At 37.9% G+C, this 17,892-nt stretch overlaps 1 protein-coding gene across 2 annotated transcripts in view; it reads left to right on the top strand.

The window, feature by feature from the left end:
* Nucleotides 1-17,892, top strand: part of LMO7 (LIM domain 7) — a 133,545-nt gene that overhangs the window by 99,641 nt on the left and 16,012 nt on the right. Inside the window, exons 16-25 of one of the 2 annotated variants that reach the window (XM_086771711.1) lie at nucleotides 144-585; nucleotides 1,371-1,694; nucleotides 4,666-4,780; nucleotides 10,355-10,516; nucleotides 11,909-12,093; nucleotides 12,777-12,837; nucleotides 13,885-13,941; nucleotides 14,095-14,136; nucleotides 16,166-16,191; nucleotides 16,500-16,604. In XM_086771711.1, the coding sequence (XP_086627837.1) occupies nucleotides 144-585; nucleotides 1,371-1,694; nucleotides 4,666-4,780; nucleotides 10,355-10,516; nucleotides 11,909-12,093; nucleotides 12,777-12,837; nucleotides 13,885-13,941; nucleotides 14,095-14,136; nucleotides 16,166-16,191; nucleotides 16,500-16,604 (1,519 nt within the window). The remainder of the gene's footprint in view (nucleotides 1-143; nucleotides 586-1,370; nucleotides 1,695-4,665; nucleotides 4,781-10,354; nucleotides 10,517-11,908; nucleotides 12,094-12,776; nucleotides 12,838-13,884; nucleotides 13,942-14,094; nucleotides 14,137-16,165; nucleotides 16,192-16,499; nucleotides 16,605-17,892) is intronic. The other variant, XM_086771719.1, reaches the window with a different exon arrangement.

Here is a 17,892-nt window from a genome sequence, read left to right as displayed (position 1 = left end):
TTTTAAAGGATGCCATTCATTTTCATTTACTGGAGATATGTTTCTCGGTTTATGCTTTGTGTTAAATATTCAGTAGTCGAAAGACTTAGAGCCCCCCTGTTTGTCTGGTAACTTTGGTATTTTAACATGCTTTATCCTCAAAGGAAGGACAGAGATCAAGACTCCTACGGGCAGCAAAAACATGAACGCAGGTGGACGTATTCAGTGAATGATGATGTGTTTAGTGAAGAAAAAGCACCTTCCACACAGTCAGCAGGAAAAGATTACCTTTTGGAAGAAGATATCTCCTACAGCACTAAAGGCAGCAAAAGTGCATATGCCGCACAACCACGCAAAGAGAACCCACCGGAGAGCTCGGCCACTTTTGAAGCTCCCGCTCCACCAAAAACCCTGGCAGAGGAGCAGAGCTCAGCTCTTTTGTCTGCCCGCTACTCAGTGAATGCTCAAACTGGGTCAGCTCAGGTTTCAGCTTCTCTCCCGAGAAGTTACCAGAAAACTGATACCTCTAGGTTAACATCTGTGGTTACACCAAGACCTTTTGGTGTCCACTCAAGAGGAATCTCGTCACTTCCACGGTCGTTCACGGTAAAATTCCGCTTTATTCCCGACGTTTGTAAATGTTGGGGTCTTGGATAGCTGGGGGAACAGTAGAGTTTTAACATAGATTGTTTTTTGAAAGATTGTCTGCTGTTTGATGAGGACTGTGTTAATAGAGCACGCAATTCTGTCACAGCTTTAGATGTTTACTTGTGTTTCTGTACTTAAAGGCACTCCCAGAAATAAGTCTGATAAATATATTTGATAGAATAATCATTTTATTACTCGTAGTAAGTCTTCTTAGATGTTCTGTATCAAAAAACCTACCTTCATTGGATGTAATTGTCTGAAGCTAAGTTAACATAACTAAGTGTGTTAAAGACAAATTTTTCAGGTTATGTGTTTCCTCTGCTCTGCTAATTTTGTTGAAATTAAAATTTTATGCTAGTATAAAATTTGCTTGCTCAATAAAGCACTGAAACACAAATTTATTTCCCCCCTCCCCTCCCTGATTATGATGTTGATTTTCATAGCTTTCTCCTAAATCCATATTTGTCTCAATTTAAAAAATGATAAGAATGCAAATCATTCTAAGCAGCTGATTTTAACAAGTTGATCTTAAAAAGTCTGGACTATTTATTCTGCAGGCGCTTCAAGAGAAAAAAAAAAATATGTTGCTCTTCTTTAAAGAGGGTAATTAGTACTGGGTCCAGTAACCAGAATTTGCATGAAAGGGAAAGGGTTTTTTTGTTAAATATTTAGATTGCTGAAAGGTTAGGGATTTTTTTTTCTTTTTGAAGCACATATTTACCAAACTGTCATTTTTGTCCTAGATGGATGATACCCAGAAATACAATGGAGAAGTAGAAAAAGCTAAAAGAACTCAAACTTTGTTCACTAGCAGTTCATTTTCACAACCAGACTCTGCGCACCCTCTCTCCGCTAGTGCGTTCAGAAGCAGAGGTGAGGAGGAGGAGGAAAAAGAAGGTGTTCAGTCAATACCTTCTCCTAGTTTGGCATTACCTGTAAAATCTCAAGACCAAGATGCTGGAAGCAGTATTCTTAAACCAGAGTATTGCTCTCCTCCTGATTCTCTTTCACTTGCATCTTCTGCAGAAAATGTGAGTCTGCCAGAGCCTGAGGATTCAAAATCCCTGGTAAGCGTGGAAGTAATGTGATTACTTAGTGTAACTGAATGCTACAGCAGAGTAAAAGAAAAAACAAATAAAACTATATCTAATGCAAGTATTTTGTTGATAGGAAGAAAACAGCTCAGAACTACTATTTCCTTTGATTTAATTCAGGGGAAAGAGAATATTTGGGAAGAAAATAATTGGTTCTTTTGCTGCATTTTTTCCCTACCCTTTGTATGTCCTGTGCTTAATTTTATTTTTCATTCTAATTCAAAGTAGTTATTCTAAATATTGTTTGATTGTTGCAAAGTTTTTGTTATTCTCCAAATTAGCACATTGTGCGCACAATCAGGTATGTCATTTAGATCAATGATCTAAGCTTCTGTAGCATTCATTTACACTTTTAAACTAATAGCAGAAAATAAAGATCATCTTTTCAAAGGCTAGCCCAAACATTAGTATCATACTATCCTTTTTTATTTACTGTGGCTTGAGCCCTCCCTTTTTTAAAAACAGTAATTTATTTGAAATTAATCAAATTAATATTCACATTAATTAATTTTAAAGCAAATCACCATTTCTTTGTGTATGTGCTTATCCAGGAGTTTGGCCTTTCAGGGTTGTTTTTTTTTTTATTTTTTTTTATTTTTTTTTTTTTTTTTGGAATGTGTATCTTCCAGTCCTGTTTCCTCCAATTGATTGCATGTTTCACATGTAAAAAATGACCACCAATAGCTTTAATTGTCAATACCTTTCTGTTATAGCTAATGATGTGGTTCATACCACTTGACAGATTAGAGATTAATTCTTTGCATTCCTGATGCTGCTGTAAAAGTTAATTGTGCCAGTTGCTTGGGTGAGGATCATAAGACCTTGGATACTAATTTATGAAATCACTTCCCACACCAGCTTTTTATAAATTTAGTCACTTTGAACCATTCTTCCTAATCACTTGTGGAAAATGAATGCATTTCAGTTTAATACTTCTGATACCCCTTGGCCATTGCAATGAAATTATCATAATTTTTTGAAACTGTGATTGTTGTGTAAGGAAAGAGATGATGATATTTTTTTTTTCCTGTGTTGTAGCAAAAACAGGCAGAGGAATTACTGTTCTAATCCGTGAAAACATAGATTAAATATGGGTTCTTTCTATCACTTTAAGTAAGCCAAATGAGAACAGAATGTACTAGGTCTATTTTTCCTGTCGTTAGTCACAAAATTATAAATTGTCCTTCCTGCAAATGAATAATGTGGGGTTTTTTAAATGAAAAAGTTGGAAAAAAAAATTTAAATGCTTGTGCTGTGCCTCAGACAAACTATAGCTTAAGGAGTGCCAGTTCCATTTGACGTCTTTGTAAAGCATTGCCAGAGTTGAGAGACTGATATAGTTTCCTAGTCATCAGGGCAATAACACCAGGTTTGTGAAATACTAAGTGTTTTGGAGACGACCTGTCCAAATGATGAAGTTCAGTGTACAAGGTCGCATTACTCATCTGACAAGAGGTAGGTTTGAAGAGTAGTGGAGTTGGGGTGGTGGCAATAAAAATAACAACACTAGTAATTTCCAGGAACACACTCAAATTCAGAAGCTTTATATGTGCTCTAGCTCAATGTGCTAACCTATCTATTAGTAGATTTGCTTTTAATGTGCTGTTACTCACTTAAGGGCTTGGGTTGTATGGGAGCATTTGCAGGCTAGTATCTGTGTTTTGAAGGAAGGAGTTAATTTCTACCCTTGGCTGTAACGGGGTATGTTTTGCCAAGAACATTCCTGTAACACAAGGCAAAACCTCAGGATGTTGCCTTGCGATGCTGTTTTCTTCTGCACCCAGTGCTCAGGTACTGCTGAAGCCTCCTCTGTCTGCGTCCTGCCCACAGACTCTGGCTCACTACATCATACATGTGCAGTGCTCCCCGCAGCTGCCTGTTCCATCCTACCAACATAGGAGCTTTGGGGAATTGGCTTAGATACCTAGGCTTCTAAATATTTTAAGTTAGAGAAAATGAATCCCACCCTTCAGGAAGGCATCTAAAATTTAGATGTACATTTAGTACACCAAATTTAGTACACATGTGGGGATCTCCTCCATGCACGCATTGCTGGAATACATCTAGTTTAACAGTGTTTGACAGAAAAAGTCTGTCATTTTTTTTTTTTTCCTTTTACAACAATGTCAGTTCCATGGTAATGAAGTGAATAGCTTGCATTTGGGTATTTTAATTGCTTTTTAATGAGTTCACATTAAAATGTTAATATATGCAACATATGTTCATAATATAGTGTGGGATTGAAAGCAAGTGTTACACAATGTTTACCTAATCATATATTTCTGTAGTTTAAAATAGTAATGTTAGATTTTTATTCTGATTTTGAAAGCATCTTGAAAGTCCACTGGAATGGAAGGTCTGGATTCCAGCTAATTCTAGGATCAGTTTTATTATCTAAGGCCTCCATTACAAAATCCATAGAGAGCTAGTAGTATTTCACACAAAATTGAAAATATGATTGTCCACCCAAGTAAAACTAGTTGCAGCACTGAGCCTAAAGGAAACTGATGATGCCCACTGTAGGATGTGCAAGAAAAAATAAGATGAATTACTATTATCTGGCTTTTCCACATCTCAGTTTGACTGATATGCTCTCAGGAGGCAGTATTTTCCACAAATTCACAAGACTATCCATGAAGACCCATTTAGGAGTTTAATTTCCTCAAATTTCTTACATTTTGTAGCATTATGCTACAAAACATTTAAACTGTGTGCCTAAATATATGTATAGAGAAAATATAAATGTAAACTGAAACCATACTTCTTAGAGTAAAAACCAAATTAGTTACTTAACTGACTTCAGTGCTGTTTCCTTTGTCTGTGATGCTAATAATAGATGATTAAAGTGCACATTGTGAGCAGCCTCACTTATTTAGAGGATAAACTTTCCCTCATTTGGATTCCTGTGATACCAGATACTGTAGTGTCATGTTTTATTTTTCAGGAACAGTACAGTGAAATGAGAATCAGTATAAACCAGAGACCTGGCCACAGTCGCAGCTTTGGGTTTACAACAAATTGGAGTTCTTCAGGGGCCTTTGTACAGACAGTTGAAGAAGGTAAATGTGAATTAACTGCATAAAATTTTGTTCCTGTGTTTAGTTTGCAGAGGCTTTTAAATTAAGGCATTTGCTGTTAAGAATGCCGCAAATATTTTAGAAAATCAAGTGGAGATTTGAAAAATCAGTATTTAGTTTGATAATGTGTTTCTTTGAATCCTCATCTCTTGAAACAGTTTGAATGCAGAAATACCAAAACCACATTTTTGTAATTGAGAACACTTCTATAACCACTGAAAAGGCATAAACAAGATTACTCAAACATTCACCAAGGCTCTAACAGAACAATAGTAAGGGGCACATACAGACTTCTACTACCTAGATTGTTCCTTTCAGCTAAATTTAAAACATTTCACTTTGTAAGGTTTGTAAACACATGCAGAGGAAACTTAGTTAGGAGTTAGTATGTTTATTTCAGTTTTGCCTTTCTTAGTCATGTTGAATTTTGGAGACAGTTAATGTTTTTGCAACATCTAAATTTATTTCCAGTGCAGTTTTGGTTTTTTTTTCAGATGTGTTAATACTGAGGAAAAGCAAACATTTTTATATTGAAATGAAACATACATAAAGTTTATTTCTAAACTTTAGTAGTCTTCTGCAGAGAACAAGCTCAATTTTCTTAAGTAAAAAATGCAAGAAAACACAACAAAAACCAAGCAAATAATATGTAATGCTTGTTCTTTCCCATTGCCAGTAATAGTTGAGGAATACTGAATTGTGTCCTTTCTTCCAGCTACTACAAGATCATCCTGAGAAAGAAGAAATGACTGGAAAGTTCTCATTTAGTTAGCCCTTGATTAAGCTTTCCAGAGAGGAAAAAAGTACCATTTAACAGCACTTACTGAGCAGCCTTGATTTTTCATTTTAAATTCAATTTTTAGACCTCTCTTTGCTATAGCTGGGTACTTCTCATAATTGGATTGTAACTGTTAATATTGGCTCTGCAAGAAGAATAACTTTCCATTTGCTTTCCCTGCTGCTAGGCTTCTGGTTTAATTTTGTTACTTGGAGGCAGAGGACCTGTAAATGAGGAACCCGAGGGTAGTGAATGTTCCTGCTGGTCATTCATAAAGTTCCATGTGGGCTTTATCCCCACAAGGGCAAGGAGATGAGGAAGCCTTCTAGCTTTTATCTTGGCTGTACTTTATTATCAGTTTTGCAAGAAAAGGCGCAAATTACGAAGATTGAATGGAGAATCTTTTTTTCTAACTTTTTTTCCAACAACTGACTCATGTTGTATCCTTATTCAAAAGCTGTAGCTTCCTTTAAAGTGAAGAAGGATGAAAGAGGTGGACAGCCCATTGAAAGAGTAAGATGTGCTTTCAGCTGGGCACTTCCAAATGTTACATTTCCTCTTTTTAAGGATAAGTCATAAGATAATTCAGGTTGGAAGGGACCTTGGAAGATCACCTAGAGCAAACCACTGCTCAAAAAAAGTCAAGACTGAATTTGGAGCAGGTTGCCTAGGGCCTTATCCGGGTGGGTTTGAGACCCACACTTCCAAGGATGGAAACTGCACAGCCTCTCAGGGCATTGCATAGTTATCCTCTCAGAGAAAATTTTCCTTGCATATCCAGTCAGACCAACCTTTTTCTCAGTTTGTAACCACTGTGCTGTGTTCTCCTGCCATGAATTTCAGTAAAGAGCAGGCTTTCCCTTCTCAGTGACCTTGCAGTAGGTATTTGGGGGGACGATTGTTAGGTCCCCCTGCAGTCTCTCTTCTCTAGGCTGAACAAGCCCATACCCCTCATCCTCGTCTCACAGGGCAAGTGCTCCAGCTGTGGCCATCCCAGTGGCCTCCCATGAAACTTGCCCCAGTTTATTGATGTCTCCCTTACAGGGGGACACCAAAACTGGACATAGTATTGTCAATATGGCATAACAAGTGCTGAGTGAAAGGGATAGTCACTTCCCTCGATCTGCTGGTCATGCTAGTGTTCATAAAGTCCCATCACTGCCAGGGTCCCCTCAGCCCTGCTCTCCAGCCCGTCAGCCTCCAACTTACACCATCACTGAGGTTAGTCCAACCCAGGAGCAGGGCTCTGCTTTTGTCTTTGTTGAATGTCAGGTTCCTGCTCTGAACAGCAGTCCTGCTCTCCAGCTGATCAGCCACCTTCTCCCTTTTGGCGTGGTTTGAAAACTTGGTGAGGGTGTGCTTCACCTCCTGCTCCTCCTTCTAATTGGTGAACATGTTAAGAGAGAACAGGTCCCAGAATATATCCCTGGGGAGCTCCACTTGTAACCAGCCTTCAGGCTGAGAATGAACCATTAACCGCTACCTGACAGAGCCTGACAGCCCAGCCAGTTTTTCACCCATGTGGTCATTCTGCTCTGTAGACAATCCCATCCCAGCTTTGATACCAGAGTTTTGTGGAAGATCATGTCAAAAGCCTTATTAAAGACAAGGTGGATGGTGTCCACCACTCGCCCTTCATCCAGAAATCTAGTCATTTTGTCACTGGAGACAACCAGGTTGATCAAGTGTGATTTAGGCTTGACAAATCCATACCAACTGCCCCATCACCTTTTTCTCTTTTGCGAGACCAGAAGTAGCTTCCAGGAAGACTTTCTCTGATTGTCTTGATATACTTGTCATCCTAACTAGCTATATGATTTTCTTCAGGTAATAACCTGCACTTACCTTTTTACTACTTATAAATGACTCTGTATTCCATATATGCTTTCCTTTCAAAAACTAGTTAAGAAAACTACTTGGCAAGCAAAATTGACTTCTTATAAGTGTTCACAAAAAGCTTAACAGTTAAGTTTGTAACATGTTTCAGTGAGACCCATGTACTACATATAAAAGAAGAGAGTGCTCATTTTTACAGGAGTTTTCAACCTTTATGCTAAAAATGAGGTGAAGAGAAAGCCTTAGTCATTAATCTAGACCTTGTTCTGCCAGCTTCCCCAATGCCATGTAATCTTTATTATTTCAGTCCTTCCTCTTTTACCCACCCTATCTGCAATCATTTTTGAGACGGTGTTGATGTAGGAGTGCACATGTCTGCAATCAAACACTCGCAGGCATGTAGGACAAAGTAAATTTGACCCACTTGCTTCAAGTTTTAGGGTTTTTTTTTGTATGACTCTGAGCGGGTGTTTATCTGTTCTAATAACAACAGATGGGAATAAGTTAGAGATAACTAAATACGCATGGCAAATGAGTAAATTTGTTTGGTTTTGCTTTCATTTCATTCATTTCTTTTACCTTCTGGACAGTTTATGAAGAACAGCAATACCTGTTTTATGTAATGTAAACTAAATTTTATGTGATATAAACTAAATCCTCAATATAGAGAGGATATATAGCTATAAAGAAATCATCAGTAGATCATCAGTTTTGGAGGAGCTGGACAGAGAAAGGCAACTGGCACTGTACAACTTTTGGCACCTGAATTGCCAGTTAGTCTCTATAGACGTCTCTGGAGGTGAATCAGAGCAGAAGAGCAATGTAGGTGCCGTGGTTTGCATTCTGGAGGAGCCCTTCTAGTCACAAACTATAAAGGCAGTAGAGGCAGAGCAGCTGCCCAAGTTATGTGCCAAATTTGAGTGGTGTAACTTATCCTGGCTGTGCTAGGTCTACACGTGCAATCTAGAGACTGTTGCTATTCATTCAAATCTGCATAGTCTTGATGTGTTTTTCTGATGATATAATAAGAGGAACTATCCAATCTTAAATTTCCTTCCTTTCCAAAAATCTGAATTGTTAAACCACTTTTTCCTTCATGTGCTTACCATAACCAAGCTGTGGTACTGTTCTCACCTCTGAACTGGGTCTCATCCCAATCAAATTACCTGAGTAAAATGAACACCACCTTTTTTGGTTCCTACGGCTCCTTCTGTCACAACAGAGAAGAGGGAAATTATTGATTCTGATGTCTTTCCTTGAGCCTAAAGCATTCCCTGTACCATGAGCATATGTAGTCAAACTATGTGGTACTAAAGCTCTTAGATTTTGAAATCAGATACAATTCCAAATGTTATATGATGTTGTTGAAAATAGTAACTTCACTGGTAGTCTCTTCAATAGTATCTTTAATAGTACCTTCCATTAACCAATTTGAAAATCCATTAATTCTTTAATATCTTCCTAGCTTTAAGGAGATGAACTTTTTTTTTTCCGGTTTATCACCCATGTTTTCTTCCTCTAAATGAAAACCCTACCTTTTCTTATATAATATTGCTTAAAAGTAATTGGTGTGTTTTGAAAATTTTACTGATAACTACTAGTGGAGTTTAGTCCATAGAAGAAAGCAGAAAAATAGAATATGGAACTATGCTCTACTAATGTAGTAGTTAGTGGGGTTTTTTAGTGAACTATGATGGATCACTATTTGGTGCAGTATTAGGAAACATAACATTTCTTCCTTTCTTAACATCCTGGGGTGCCAGGAATATAAAAAGCTATTTGAATCCTTAGTGGATGATCCAGACTTCTAGCAGCATTTTACTTGTGAGTCAGAAGAAGGTCAGGATGAAGCATGTGGTGTCTAAATTCTTCTGTCATGCTTGTCCACATTTGTTTTCTGATAATGTATATAGCATTGTTCTTGCTGTATTTTAAACATGATGTGTGGATTTCACTACTTACTTTGGAAAATGCTTCCGTTATGTAATTCAAATTTGTTTTATTTTATTAACATGAGGATTTATTGTGCAATCTTTAAATACATTTTCATTTAGCTTTTCCATTTTATATTCTGTTAAGGGAATAATTGTTACTGGAAGAACCATTCAGATGTATTTAATAAAATCTTACTTAGGCAAGTCAGAGTTTCTCAGCTCATCCATTCTCTGAATTAAATAGAAAAAAAAATGTATTAACTGGTCCTGTATGCGCTCTCTCTCCTTAGGCTGGTGAGATCACTTGCCAATGTTAGTAGCAGGTGAAAAAGTATAAAGTGCAGTCTGTGTTGCAAAGTATGAGTAGAATTCAAAGTCCACCTGCAATAAAATTTGCTCTGAATTGACAAAATTAGTTGAATCCAGAGAAGTCTAATGGGACAGCACCTGGCAGAATCTTGAGTCCAATTACCAGTCAATTCAGAGCTAACGAACTACTTTAGCAAAGCAATAAAGCAGCATGTTCTTGTCAGTAGAGCCCAGAAAATGTAACTAAGAATATGAGAAAGCCAGCTTCCACTGGAATTAACAAAGCGGAGGCTGGTGTTTTTTGGCAAATAAGAGGATTACCCAAACATTGGCTGAATTTCAGCTAATCCTTGGCTACAAACAGCGTGGTGCTGCCTCTCTCTCACTGTCCCAGATTATGAAGGTGAGTTAGTGAAGGCAGGGGCGCACCCAGAGGCTGTTTATTAAATGGGCTAGCCTGAATGTAAATGCTTGCAAGTCCGAAAGACTGATATCCTTTATCATTTTCATAAATTTCAAATTGAAATGCTACTAAATTTAATGATCTGATATTCACAGTGCAGTAGATTTTTTAAAGATTTTCTGAATATCCATCAATAAGCATGTCTTTGGGGGGAAAAAAAAGATTCAGTCACAACTAGGGTAAAAAAAAAGTTTGTGAATGGGACCATACTTTTATTTTTCTTCTATTATCTTCAGGTAGCCCTGCAGCACTTTGTCAGCTGCATGTAGATGATGAGATCATTGCTATAAATGGCACACAGATTTCACGTATGGACTACAGTCAGTGGGAAGAAGCCATCAGCAGAGCACTAGAAACTGGAAACCTGGTCATGGATGTCAGACGATATGGAAAGAATGGTGAGTTGTTTCGTCGGGCAGATACAGTATGCTCTGTAAGGCAAATAAGCTTTGTCTCTGCTGCATCTGACAGCTGAGAGTCCTTATTACCCTTACAGTAGTAATATGTATCTAAGCTAAGTAGTTTGCTAGCATGTCTGTTGCATTTTAACACAACCTGGCTTTTTTTTTTAACTACTCATGCATTAGAAATGTCTTGGCAAGCAAGTCTACAAAGCATTGAACTACTGATTTCTCTCTTGTGCTCTGGCCTGTTTCTGAGAGGATGCACAGGTAAAATGTGTGCAACCACCACACAAGGGAATATAATGTTTTCTTTCCTGCCATGCCACAAAAACAAAGAGGGGCTGGTCTCTAGAGGATAGTAATTCTTATAGCCTCCCTCCTTCAGGCCGCAGCCCTGCTTTTCGTCAGGGAAGGAGGATCTTGTGTTTGTTTTTTCAGGGAGTGCTTTGGGTGGCACATGAGCTTGTGGTTAATACAGCAGTACAGCACTTCTGTGCTATAATTTTGACCATTGACTCAAATATTGTGATGCTGTAATCTCCAGAATGGTACTACCCATTCTGGCTAGTGAGGGTTTCCATCCTGGCTGAAGGCCTTGTAGCATCTCTAGACTTACCATGGATTTGATCAGGATACACTTTCAAAGTTCCAGAATAATTTTTTCAGAGTTGGAAGTGTGACCAATTAGTTATTTCACATTATAAAGATGAAACATTCTTCTAGTGGGAATCTAGGTAGAATAAGTTGTCAGAAAGGAGAAAAAAATAGCGGAGTGGGGAAGCAGCAGGAAACAAATCACAATTTACACAGGGCCTAGCACAAATGAAGAGTGAAATTAGTAGAGAAGAACTCATTGAATAAATTTTAGGGAGTCGATGCAGGAAAAGATAGAATCTGAGTCGAGATTATGATTTGTCTTCACCTCATCAGTTTTTCTAGTTCAGTTTAGACTGCCTTTTTTTTTTTTTTCCCCCTCTGTGTGCTGAGAAGCATGGATGTGAAAATGACACTTCACTGGATAGTGTATGAGTCAAACTGTACCTTGTGTGAGTAAAGCTGGAATAATTTTCTCAATCCTTACTAATGCTAATGAAACAGTTTCCAATGAATACTAATTGGTCTAATGTTGAGCTGCTATAGTCTATATTAGCTAAACATCTGGTAAACTTTTACCTGGCTTATGACTAACACTTGTATTTTTGGGGAAGGCGGTCTGCTCATAAAAGCCCTTTTTCCTGTCTTCACAAATTCCACCTGATTTTTGTCTCTCCATGTTCTTTATGTGGTTTTTTTTGTGTGTTATTTTAATGTATTTTCACTAACTCTTGTTCTGTTCTTTGACATTACTATCTACTTTAATTTCTTGATCCTTCACATACCAAAAAGATTGGGGCAAAGACCAGCCTTCCCTGCCACATGTAAGGCATAAAGTCCTCAATCTCACCAGTATGGCTACCAACATTGTAGGTGCATCTGAAAATAAATGGATTGATGCAACTTCTGGAGAACATGTTTCAAATGTTTCCACCGTATCAACAAAAAGGGATTTCTCCAGCAGCCTTCAAAGCTCTGTAAGTGTGTTTTTGAAGAATCGTGGGATCTAGGGGGAGGGAAGAAGCTAAAAACGTTATGCCTTGATAGGGGAAGGGTGGAGAAAAGACCTTGGAAATCTTATTTTCACTTCTCTTGCTTAAGAATGATATACGATACTGCAAATATGGAGATGTAGCTATGTACTTACTGAGGTAAATAAGATGTTTTAAAGACTTGCTACTTATCCATTCATGAGTGGACACTGCTAATTGGTAAGTATTAAAATATTTGCAGACTGTATTTTAACTAAAATGTATAGAGTGTTAATTCTTTATAAAATACTTTTAACTCCATTATTAGCATAAATGAAAGTTGCTGCTCCAAAGAACAAGGGTATACATGCTTTCAAATTACTTGCAAATAACACCCTGCAGACCAAGGAGCTGAAATAGGAAGATCTCAGCTTCTGGAATTTTCTTGCAAGCTAATTTTTTTATTTCAGCCACCAATTCACAGCTGGTTATCGATCCCTTCAAATGCCTGCGGTCATTTTATCATATAATACACTCCAGAAGTTTTAGATAGTTTTGTATCTTTCTGTGGAAAATGTTCTGAAGTGTTTAATGATATACTGTTTAATGTTCCTGTCAGGGGAGATGTGTATTTGGATAAACTTCCACAAATCTAATGAACCTAAGCTCTTTATTTTTTATTTTTTCAGGATACAGAAACAAAGCTGATAAATGGAATGCAAGGAGATCTTGGCTCTAACGAACAGAGAGGTAAACCACTGTTGCTTTTCTTCTGCTAATTGTGTGGGTTTGCAACAAGCACAGACACTAAAGCTGTAGTCATCGCAAGGTTTATACAGTGGGTAAAGCAAGACCTTAACGAACTGAAAGCTTAGACGGGTATCGTAGAGATCTGGTTGCATCCAAATGGTGTAGTTTGCTTCCACGATGTGCTAGGCAGTTGGGGAACTGACAACAAAGCAGTGACAACTCCCCCACACCCTCCCCATCTCTACATTGGTGGTTGTAAATTTACTGTGTGGTAGGGGTGAAAGAGAAGAAGGCGGCATATAATTTATTGTAATTGCTACTGCATTCTGTGGAGACTGAGTCAGTATGAGTATCGATTTATTTCACTGCCCAGGAAGAGTGTACAGAGTACTCAACTTCCACGCCCCCCGCCCCTCCCCCTGCCCTTTCAGTTGTGAGGTTTTGGAGGTAGTGGTTGTTTTACTGTTATTCTTTTGCTTTTATCTCTGGAGAACGATATTGATGATTCTGGTCTGAATAGTAATTACAGTTATAGCTTTACTTGATGACAGTGAGAGAAACCAGGCGCGTATACTCCCTGATGGAACAACAATCCTTAAATGGGAACTTTGTATTTAATTTTATCTTGAATGCACATGGAGATCTATAAAAGAGTTCCCCCAAGAGATCAGTTGTCCTCTGGAGATGCCTTTCTGATGACCTTAAATGGTAATTAGGCTCCTCCAATCCAATTTGACATTTCAGTCAAGAAGACTTAAATTAGGCAGGGAGAGTTTGAGTCCAAGTTTGACACTTGTACTGTTGGACATTGTTACTGATAAACTGAAATACTAATCAGTATATGATGTAACCTACTAAAAACTGTATTTGTATTATGAAAGATTAGATTTCCTTTGTGTTTCAGGGGCTCTTTGTTTTTCTGAAGTGACGTTGCTGAAGATTGGAGATCTAACAAAAGTTTCTTATCCAGTGGTGATAGTCGTTAAAAAAAAAAAAAAAAGACAGCACCTTATTGACTTGTTTGTATTCTTTGTATTTTTCAAATAGCATCTGAACCTATTTCTTTGAAAAACTTAAAAAGACGGTCACAATTTTTTGAACAAGGTAAAGCAAAGAGCTAACATTTCATGTACTTCCATGAAATAGTTCCTGCTGCACACTCTTCCTAACAAGTCTGGTGCTGGGTACTGTACCTCTTCAGCATTGTTTGTTGCAGTTATGATGAAGCAACATAATTGATTTCCCTTCTTTTCCCAGGGTCATCAGGTTATTCTTACAATTCATGGGTCTACCTTTGTGGTAATGGGTCTTTGTGTGTTCTCTTATATCTATAGCTGTTTAAATCTCTTCTATGTTGTTCATACTTTTTTTTTTCACGGGTTAGGAGTAAGAAGGATAGCACTGTCTGTTCAGGTTTGCTACTACCTACAAAACAAGAATAACATTGAATATTCCAGCAGAGGCTTAGCACAGATCTCAAAGAGCTGTTGATAAACTCAAATCCAGAGTTAAGTATTTTATCTTGAGTTGCAGCTCTGTGCTTTCATCTAAATTGGTGGAAAATGGCAGCTGCTGGCTTTCCACTATGTGGTGATGTCATAAGATCCCAAGAAGACCAGTATAAATATTGAATTGAATATGCTACCTTTTAAAGGCAAGAAAATGAGGCACTCAATTTTGGTTTTGTAGGTTGCTTTTTGGTGTATTGCATGTCACAACTCACCTACTTCCACTAATATTGTATGTCTAATGCTGTCTTCAGATCATGTATGCTTTGCTGTTTTGCTGTAGCCTGAAAGAGTGAAATTCTGGCCCACTGGAAGTCTAGTTTGAATATTGCCAATGATTTTAGTGGAGCCAGGACTTTGCCTTCAGTGGTGATGGCTTCTGTGTTTTCAAGAAGTGATATGTGAAGTGCCACAGCATAAATCTGTGTTTGTGGTTCTATTTGCCTTTAAATACTTCTTCTGCATTGTATCTGCAATATGGTGGTATTTTGTTGTTGGTTGCTTTCGGGGTTGTTTTTTTTCCTTTAGGTTTGTTTTTTGGGTTTTTGTTGGGTTGGTTTTTTTTTTTAAGGCTGGCTATGAAGTTTAGTTTTTATTTTACTAAGTTTTGTAGCAATATTTGAAGTATTTCACTTGTGCTTGAGAGGGAGGAGAAGACTAGAATATATGCTCAGTACAGTTTTGTTAATTTTAAACTTTTGCCGCTTTTTATTGCATTGCAATAGTATGAGAGATTCTTCTTTCTAAACCTGTACAGGTCATCGTAAGCTTACAAGGGTGAGAGAAAAGGGGAGCAAAGATAGGTGCTGCCTGTGCCTCTCTTCAGCATTTCCTGGTGCAATTGCAGGAGATAGAGTATTTTTGTCCTATTGTCACTGTGACTGTTGCAATCTGATTACAAAGACAAAATTGTGCATATATAGGTTGGACAGTAGCCTGTGACTCATTAGATGTCTTTTGTATCCTAAATTTGACTTTTTTTTCCACTTCATGTGGTCATACTGGTCATACTTCAGAAAACTGTTGAGACATCTGGCTTATTTGCCCTTTTTATTTTTTATTTTTTATTTTTTTTTAAACTGAAATTTAGACAGCTAGATATCAAGTATGTTAGCAACAAACAAAAATAAAGATGATGCTTGGGAAAGGATTATACTTAAACATGTGCTTCTCCACATTTTCTAAACTTTTAATTTATTAGCCTGATGTATGTCTCTCTTTAATAATTCTCTTGGCACAAGCTAAGACTAAGCATGATAGCCTCAAATAGCATGAGGTTTGTGGTAAATGGTGATAAGCTCACCAAATTCAAGTGTGCTTTTGGGAGTAGGTAAAGAGGACAGTTGAAAAAGGAAGATACTTTTTGTTTGTTTGTTTGGTTGGTTTTTTTGTGGTAGAGAAGTTGCCTGTGGATATCTATTGCTCTTAATTCGTGTCAGGGGCAGTAGGTGTGTAGCTGCTTTACCCTGGAGCAGCGTTCTGAGTGTCAGTCATGCTGAACAGTTGAGTTTCAGAATAGTAATAGAAAGGTTGTAGCAAAGAACCTCTGTACTGCCACAGTGGGAGATGTACTGGTGATTCAAGGAATTGCTGATGGCACTTGTAAGCATGTAAAACTTTTAAACAGTTGCGCACATTAGTTGAAAGCACCTAATGAATTCTGACCTCAAGTAAGTTCAGTAGGGCAAAATGCAAGCATGGCTTAATAAGGAAGCAAAAAATCAGTCTGAAGCTTGGACTTTCCACGTTTTCACAAATCTTGCAGTACTGGGTATGTGTGGTTCTAATGATTTCCGGTTTTTGTCTTCCAAATCTCACAGGAGGTCCAGAGGCTGCAATGCCTGATGTAAGTACTATTTACAAACTACTAATTAGTTTTATAGTTGTGGTCTTTCCAAGAAGCCCACTGCTTCCTGTTCCTTTTTTATACTGTTTTAAAATTGTGATCAAATCCAAGAGTACTAAGATTTTGTAATGTATAATGGAATGGTTGCTTTCTGTCTCTTTAAAGAAAATGCTAATTTGTGTCCTTGTCACTATAAAGCTGTAGCGTTTGTAATGGCTTTTATTTCTCACTTCAGAAAAATGATTTAAATTGTAGACTGTTAACCACATGGAAGAAGGTAATATTACTTCATTTCTGTGCTATATTAGCTCCCAGTCCCATCCATTAGTGCTCCCAGTCGTCGAGTTTGGGATCAAGAGGAAGAACGCAAGCGACAGGAAAAATGGCAAAAGGAGCAGGACCGATTATTGCAGGTATAATTAATCTTCATAATCATAGATGGGCAATCCCTTGGGTGCAGCAACTGTTAGGGAAAAAAAGTAACAGATGACTCCTGCAACTCTTCTTACTGATGGCCTAAGAGGACTTTCAGATATGTTTGCTGAGCTGCACAGTTACACTAGCAATTATTCAGCAAAGAGAGGACAATGCTTCATGAAATCAAACCCCAGACTGAGTATTCACTACAACCAGAAGTGCGCAGTCATCACAAGGCTGCTATGCTCTTAGTGGCAGCAGAATTTAAAGGCGAGGCAAAGACCTACGGGGCAGCAGTCTTCACTTTTGAATATGATTTTTTTTTTTTTCCCCCCCCCTTAAGAAAGTTGTCTCTAGAATGAGTTTTACCTTCAATTACTGATACTGCCTTATATTCAGAGATTAAGAGAAGGCAGCCAGTGCCATGGTTTGATGCCTGCAGGCATCCTGTCATTTAGCAATCAGCTAATCAGTTGGAATCAACCTGGTTCCCAGGACCTCTGTAAGCTGGAAAGCTAAACCTGCTAACACAAAACCACCTTGATAACCAGTTGTTAGAAATGGAGGAAAGTGTTGCAGAGGGAAGAAGCAATATTTGTCATCTTAGGATATCACACAAAAAAAAAAAAAAGCCAAGCACTCATCTCTGCGAAGATCTCAGCTCAATGAAGCATAAGCCCATTGAACCACATTCAACAAGACACATCTCTGCAAATTAAACTTAAGTTAGTTATCCCAGTCTGTTGGCTGGGAGAGGCATCAGTGAACATCTTTTACTGTGCACAAGCCCTCTTAATAAGTTTGGTGCATTCAGCAGAAAACTGTAATGTCAAGGTACAGCTTAGCAACTCTGTTGCTTGTTGGGTGTTTTATCTTTTGTCTTTCCTTTTAGCTTACAAACTCTGCAAGGCAAGAGCTGTGTCTTCCTAAACATATTTGTGGTCTCTGTTATGGTTTGGGTGCTCCATTTGATGCCTGAAGAGATGGCTTTGAAGAATGTAAACCTTGGCTCCCCTTTCTTGAAAGCAATCTCAGCCATCTGCCATAATTTTTCTCTTCTTTGCTTCTCCTTTTTTAGTCCTGAAGTAGTAAATTTGACCAGAGTAATATTGTTCTTTCTCTTCCCCATGATCTCAGTAATGAATTTTCAAATAACAGAGAAAGGAAGTGAAGTCTTTCTTTGCTTATTCCAACATCTTAGAAGGAATACTTTTGACATCAGTAAATATTTGTTTTTCCCAAGACCTAAGTGGTGACTGACAAAACCACCAAAACATTTATTGT

This window comes from Chlamydotis macqueenii, chromosome 1 (genome assembly GCF_036417535.1).
Source record: "Chlamydotis macqueenii isolate bChlMac1 chromosome 1, bChlMac1.mat, whole genome shotgun sequence".
NCBI classification, from domain to species: domain Eukaryota; kingdom Metazoa; phylum Chordata; class Aves; order Otidiformes; family Otididae; genus Chlamydotis; species Chlamydotis macqueenii.
This window is presented reverse-complemented; position numbering and strand designations above follow the sequence as displayed.